Source organism: Chrysochloris asiatica, unplaced genomic scaffold, assembly GCF_000296735.1.
Source record: "Chrysochloris asiatica unplaced genomic scaffold, ChrAsi1.0 scaffold00042, whole genome shotgun sequence".
NCBI lineage: Eukaryota > Metazoa > Chordata > Mammalia > Afrosoricida > Chrysochloridae > Chrysochloris > Chrysochloris asiatica.
In genome coordinates, this window is record NW_006408560.1 from 16,752,249 (window position 1) to 16,759,841 (window position 7,593).

General features: G+C 41.5%; 1 protein-coding gene across 1 annotated transcript in view; it reads right to left on the reverse strand.

The window, feature by feature from the left end:
* Positions 1–424: 424 nt before the first annotated feature.
* The window catches only part of FCRL5 (Fc receptor-like 5), a 55,292-nt gene continuing 48,123 nt past the window's right edge, over positions 425–7,593 (reverse strand). The window contains exons 11-16 of the mRNA XM_006861740.1: positions 5,572–5,691; positions 4,753–4,780; positions 3,519–3,601; positions 3,257–3,325; positions 611–642; positions 425–514 (exon numbers count right to left, since the gene is read on the reverse strand). Coding sequence (XP_006861802.1) covers positions 425–514; positions 611–642; positions 3,257–3,325; positions 3,519–3,601; positions 4,753–4,780; positions 5,572–5,691 — 422 coding nt within the window. The remainder of the gene's footprint in view (positions 515–610; positions 643–3,256; positions 3,326–3,518; positions 3,602–4,752; positions 4,781–5,571; positions 5,692–7,593) is intronic.

Below are 7,593 nucleotides of genomic sequence, written 5' to 3' on the forward strand. Positions count from 1 at the left end.
GGAAATGTGACGTGCAGTACAATTATGGGGAGATGATGCCTTAATTGATAGAGCACTCCAGCTGAAACTGATGGAAGTTGGGAAATTCCCCCACTGGAAACAGGACGCCCATGTTGGCGTTCAGGTGTGCATGGGAACAGAATTGATGAGTGACCAAAGACAAAGTCCACTAAGAAATACAGGAGACCCTGTGAGGCCCTGGGTTGTGAGAAATGTGCCATTAGACAAAAGGACTGCTACGCCAGGACTGTACATCGGAAAATAGGTAAGCGTCCAGAAGGGCTCTGAGTTTGGGCCAAATTGGAAGCATGAGCAACTTGAGAGAGTCCTAAGCAGTTTAAATCTTCCCACTTCAGTGCCTTTCCTTTCCAAGGATGGTGTTAGGGATTAGAGGCTGAGTCAGTAGCTGGAGAGATGTGTGGTCTCATCTGTCAGGAGCTGAGAATGCTCCCAGCTGGAGCTGAGAGGCTGAGGTTGATGTCACCTTCACCTGGGAGTAGATGACAGAGGAGTCCTAGGGGGAAAGAGTACATGGATGAGGTCTAAAGCATAGCAGGTGTGGGAGCAGGCTGGCACAGGGGAAAGCCTGCATGCGGGTCATCATACTCACCTTGTTCTTGAGAAGCCCTGATGTGGAGACCACTGTGGAAAGAAAGGAAATTCTTGTCTGTAAAAGGCCCACTCATAGTAAGCCCTCGTTCTTGTATCTGGTTGTTAGTGCTGTCACAGTTGTGTCTTTGGGTCCCTTCCTCACTTAGGTAACTCAGTCACTCTCTTTAGTCCTTTTCCTGTACTTCAACTGCTGTCTTCCTAAGATGTCACGTCAGACAAAACATTTAAACTCTCTATGTCTCAGGATCTTCATCTATAAAATGAGATTAATGACAATGGTTACCTCAAAGAGGGTTGTAAAAAATACTTATACAGTTCCTGACAATAGTACGTGTGCTCATTAAATGTTAGATATTATTATCATTTTTTGTTGACTGTTCTTAATGAGGAAATCAGTCTCTTCACAAGTGTGGAGAATATTGAGTTTTTGCTTGTTTTCCACTTAGTGTGTTAGTGGTAGGTCATAGAACTAATAATGGCACAAGCATAGTTCATTTTCCTTTACACAAGAGAAACCAGAAACCTAGAGAGGGAAACAGAATGGCTGAAAGCATAGTGCTTTAATTAATGAGAGTTAGAAAGAAAAGACTGTCCCAAAGAACCTTGTTTCCCTTTCTTGCTCCAAGAAGACAAAAGGCAAGCTGGGATCCCTCATTGCAGGCCACCTACCCTAAGTAAAGATCAATAACATAGTCAGAGCAGCATGCTGCCATCATTACTGCTATTCAACACTCTGCTGTTTTAACAGCACTTTCTGATCCATTTTCTTGTTTGATCCTCATGTAATTCTATGACATAGTGTGGTAGGTAAGAGATGACTTGCCACATTTATTGATGAAGGTCAAAGACTACAGCCTTCAATACGGTTTACAGTCAAATGTGAAGAAAATGAAAATCCTTACAACTGAACTAATAAACAACATAATGATTAATGGATAAAAATTGAAGTCATCAATAGTTTCATTCTGCTTGGATCACCAACTAGTGTCAAGAAATTAAATGTTATATTGCACTTGGAAAATCTGCTGCAAAATACTATGTTAAAGTTTAAAAAAGTAAAGATGTTCCATTGATAACCAAAATTGTATCTGGTTCAAGTCTAGGTACAGTCGCTTCATATGCATGTGAACAATTAACAATGAAAAAAGAAAATGGAAGAAGAATTGGTTCATTCAAATTATGGTGTTGTTGAAGAATATTGAAATACTGATGTCATGATGACACAGTGGATAAGCACTCAACTGCTACCTGAAAGTCAGTGGTTCAAACCCACCAGCCACTTCATGGAAGAAAGATGTGGCATTCTGCTTCTTTAAAGATTGGAGCCCTCTGTAGAAGTTCTATGTTGTCCTATAGGGTTGCTAGAGTTAGAATAGATTCAGCAGTAAAGAGTCTGGGCTGTGAGAAGAATGAAGAAATCAGTGTTAGAAAAATATAACTAGAATGCTCCTTAGGAGTAAGGATGGTGAGACTCTGACTCACTTACTTTGAATAGTGATGGGGAAAGACCAATTGCTAGAAAAAGACAGCATGTTTGGTAAGACAGGGAGAAGGTCAGTAAAAATGAAGGAATCCTTCAATGATTGACACAACAGCTGCCACAATGGACTCAAATATGCCAACGATCATGAAGATGGCACAGGATTGGGCAACATTTTGTCTTGTTATATATAAAGTCACCATGAATTGGAACCTACCTGTTGGCAACTTTCATAAACAACAAATATGTCTGCATTCTAGTCCTTATGATTATATTACTTGAGATGAAAAAAGTAACTTTATATATGTGATTAAGGTAAAGGATCTTGCCATGCGGAGATTATCTTTGATTATCTGGGTGAGCCCAGACTAATTATATGAATCCTTAAAGTTGGAGAACCTTTCCTCACTATGGCTAGGGAGAGATGTGACTGGAAGAAAGATGGAATATTGCTGACTTCAAAGCTAGTGGAAGGGAGCCATGAACCATGTGAAATAGGTGGTCTCTGATAGCTGAATAAAGCAAGAAAATAGATTCTCCCCTATAACTTTTGGAAGAAGGCAGCACAGCCAACACCTTGATTTTAGCCCAGTGATATCTGTTTAACTTCGACCTACAGAACTATAACAAATAAATTTATGTTATTAAAGCCATCAAATTTGTGGTAACTTGTTACAGTAGCAATGGAAACTAGTAAAAGTAAGAAAAGCTTGTGTTGTTGTTGTGTTAAAGTGCCATTGAGTTGGTTTCAACTCACAGCAACCCTATTTAGGGTTTTTAAGGTTTGAACCACTGACCTATAGTTAGAACTCCAGTGCTTATCCTACAGGGCCACACTAGAATTCTAAGCATGATAGTACTATTCCATTTTACAGATGAGGACACTGAACCTCTGAGAGGTTAAGTGATTGCCCACAGGGATATTTGTTATTCACATAATACTTAGGCCATCTCTAAAAAATACAGAAAGTTGCAATGTATGGTGGACTTGGGTAAACCCCAGAAGCTCAGGTGGAAACAAGTTGAGAAGCCCAACTGACCAGTGTGAGTGGCAGCTATGTGTCTGTTTGACCCAGACCCACTGAAGGAATGGAAACTGAGTCACACACAGCAATAGGCTATCAAAGCCTAGACACAGTCAGAATAGACTTCCTTAGCGCTTACCTGCATTGGTCTTTTGTTTTTTGATGCTCTGGACTTCTGAGTAAACCACGTCTTCTCTTTTAAGATTCACTTGAAAAGAAAGTTGAAGTTTTAGAAGACTCTAAGGCTCTTGCCTCTTATCAGAGCTACTTCCTTTTCCTCCTGGATGGTTTGTTCTCTGAAGTGACTAAATTTAGCCCCTCCAACCTCTACATATCCCCTTTATCCTATACTCTCCCTCCATGCCTTCTGGAACAAAGTTGGGGCCCCTGTCAGTCCTCACCATTACTGTATATTGGCTGCAGTTCTATCCAGGTTGATATGTTGTGGTAGGTGGGCTCTTGGGCATCCAAGTTTGAAGGGCTCCTGTGAGACACAGAAATGCCAATGTTTCTGGGGAATCCTGATAAAGTAGGTCTCCTGATCACTCCCTTATAGTGAGTCCTTATCACTTACCAAGCTTGGAAACATATGTAACAAATGATCTGTGGTTATTAATTTACAAACCATAATAAAATAATGTTATTTGTTTCAAGAGTTTATGGTCACTTGCCTGGAGTCCTGGTGTGGTGCTGTAGGCTAAGTAAGCACTAGACCTTATGGTCTGTTTGAACTACAAGGTCAATAGTTCAAACCCACCATCTGCTCCTTGGAAACCCTATACAGGGTTGCTATGAGTCAGCATCAACTCGATGGCACTAAACAGCAACAAGCTATATACCACATACTTTGATAATGTTTGATAAGTAATAGAAGTCAATTCTATTACAATCCCCATTTTATTTTATCATGATAAAATGGAGGTTCCAACAAATGAAGTGACTTGTTCAAGACCATACAACCAGAATGGGGCAGGACCAAGATTTGAATCTGGCTCCAGAGACTACACTCTCAGAGAGAACAGTGTCTCAGAGAAATCAGTAATCAGAAGACTTAGAAGAATACTGTATGGTTTTGACACTGTTACCATGGTCTTCACCATAGACAGTTTGCGAACTGTGATGTGGTTCCTAAAGTCTGACTTTGGGATCCAAGATGGCAGCCTGTTCTTCACAGGTACCACATTCTTCCCCCTGCCTCCCACCACTGTAGGAGAGTCATATATCTAGGTGAACAAGTTGTATGGCTTCATTTTCTCTGCTGTTGTCACAATAGGCATTGGCTATGTTGGGTCATGTTTAGAGCTTTGCAGTATGATTAATCTAAGATCATCTTAGGACATGGGCAGATTCAGTAATCATAAGCCAACCAAAGACACGAATTTTTTATTTTTTAAAGCAATTAACAGTTGATGTGAGAAGAAGGCCTACACAGCTAAAGCAGTGGGGGAGAAGATCTAGGAACCACCATGAGATATTTCAAAGGAGGAAGCAATATGAAGTGAGCATATCTTATCTTGTAGGCATGAGAACAACAGAAATTGGACTCTTGGCAGTAACCGGACTCAACTCCATATTTCTACCATGTAAGCATTTCATTAACTATACAGGAAAGATGAGCTACAGCCCAGGACTTACCTAGTGAGGTCAGAGGCAGGTTTTTTTCCTGGAAAGGAAAGCAGAGAAACATTGGATCTGGAGATGGAGCAGAGCTTGTAGGGGACTCATTTAGAACCTGATAATCACTATGGTTTGAATTCTTCTTTGTAAATCCTAATGGAGGTGGCAGATTGGCAAAAACTGTCTTTGGCCTTCAAAGGGATATAGTCATAAGGTAAAAAGGGAATCTACAATTCATAGTTCTTTTACTAGTTGTTAAGTGCTGTTGAGTCAGTTCTAACTCATAATGACCCTGTATAGGGTTTCTGAGGAGCAGTTGGTGGATTTGAAGTGTCAATGTTGTGGTTCACATTCCAGTGCTAATCTTACAGCACAACACCAGGAATCTTTTAATCCAGAGTTTGTAAAAGAACAACAGCTAACTAGTGCAGGCAGGGCCGTACAATTGATCAACTATGAAAACGCTCAACATTTAAAGACTCAATAACTTACCAACTCCTATTTGGCTTCTATTTTTACTCCTATTTTTCAGTATTTATCTTCCTCTTGTCATTTTTAGGGGTGTATATGGGAGAGGGTGATACACTGGATTTTCTGATGCTGGGTAAACAACACCTCATCAAAGAATCATCCACCCACTGGGACTGTTTGGAACACTTTGCATTTGGTAAAGAGAAATTAGGAGGACACCAGAAGGAAGATGTGGGTTGTGGGAGTGAGGGGACTGAATGGGGGATGTTAAGAAGCTGAGGGTGGTTATAAGGTCAGTATTAGCCTGAGAGAATAAAGGCAAGCTGAGCATGGATTATAGTAAAGGGAAGTTTGGGAAATACCCACCTGCTTTTCTTGGGAGCCAGTAAAGGAACAGCAGCAGTGCCACAGCAACCAAGCCCATCAAGCTGAGCAGTGCCCCGGTGACTCCTATGGCTATAGGGCCACTTCTGCTTCCTGTCAGCCCTGAGGGGAGACCCCATGCATGAGTCAGGAGGAAAGTCTTGCCATTTTGAATTGCCCTGACCCCTGGAGCTGATGTCTGTGCCTGGAAGAGAGGATGAATGTGGGGGATGAGGACTCCTGAGGGGTCCCTGGGCCAGGCAGTAGGCTAAGAAGATTTCCTCTGGCTAAGCAGGTGCTGATGCAGCATAGGAAATGCCCCCTGGCTTTGTGAGGAAGCTCCATATTTAGTGGTCCCCTCTGGTCCGCAGTTACCTCCCAAAGATTATCACTTTAGAAAACTATTAATTTAGAAATTTCCCATCATCTGAACTTGTCTACTTCACAAGGGAGTCAAATTATGTTCCTCTGCCATTTTTGCAGTTAGTGAGAGGAGTGGGGTTCACTGCAATGGTTCCAGACTCACGTAAGTATGGAACTTTGTAAAAGAAAGAAAGAAGGAGCATAGGAAGTGAAACTTGATTCTTAGATGGTTACTTTGCTTTTTATCTATAATTTATTGTTGTTAAATGCCATTGAGTTGGTTCTGACCCATAGCTACCCTGTATAGGGTTTCCAAGGAGCAGCTGGTGAGCTTGAACAGCCAAACATGTAGATCAAACTGACCGTGCAATCCAGCTATGGGATGGAACTGACTTGACAGCACTTAGCAGCAACAACATTAACCCACAGCACCACACCAAGACTCCTATAATACCTGCAAGTAAAGTAAGAGGTGGCGTCTTATTGCAGCAGAAGAGAAAAGAGCTGCATCTGGAATGACTTGGAGCAAAAGCTTGTCCGGTTCAAAAAGATGATTGATTGATGGGAGCCAAGGTCTTCCTGTTCTACCCAATGAGAGACTCCAAACCAGATGCACATGAATGGGAAGATAACCAAAGTGTGGATGAAACTGAAATGTTAAAAAACACATGAGCAAGCATGTAAGCTTGCTGGTGACCAGGTTGGTCTTCTAATGAGGGAGAAAGGCAGCAATGAAGATATGGGCTGAGTTTGATCACATTCCATAGACCCTCATCAACCTGGAGATGAGTGAGAAAAAAGGAAGAGCTTGGTGGTCCAAAGTATGGTGAGACCTGGGGACTCCTGTGCCCATGGACAAGGACGTAGCCATGGAGGGCTAAAGCTGAGGGCAAAGCATCCAGCTGATATGAAGTGAGGGGAGATGCACAAGAACGCCCAAACTTGTAGACAGTACCCATTTGACCTAGATTTGATGGCTTGATGATCAGAACTCGACTAGAGGAAGATAAAAAAACATTTTTTTTGATAAAGGAAACAAGTGTAAATTGCTACAATTTGATGAACTTGACTTATAGATGTAGTAGCTTAAAATACCAACGGAGAGGGAAGAAATCTTCACATCAAGTATCAATCCTATCTGCTCTGTATACAGGGTTTGATAGGGATGGGCAACATAGACTTTGGCTACCTAAAATGGGGGTACTATATAGGCACCAAGTGACTGGTTTATAAGTTTTCAAGGAGAGCTTAGCTTCAGAGTGTGTGTGGGAAGGTAGAATTCCCATTGAATAGTTTTCATCTAGTCTAGATAGTTCTGGTGAAATAAGATTCTTATGATTCAGTAGTGAGTGATTATTATTATGACTAATTGCAACTGTCACAATTGTAAAGGCAGGAGTTTTGTAACAAAAAGGGGGGAGCAGTTAATCTTACAGTCCAGGAACAGCGGATCCTAGGACCATCAAGGGAGAAAAGCATGAGCAGAATGCAGGTCTCTATCCAGAGAAGCAGTAACACCAAAGATGGAGGCAGAGATGATGATATGGAGAGACAGAGGCTCATGGAAAGAGAAAGGCTGTGTGTTGGCAGTCAGGAGTCAGGCTTGCAGAATGTGCTCTTTGGTTATTTAAATGATTATTCTATATTCCTGAATATTTTTGT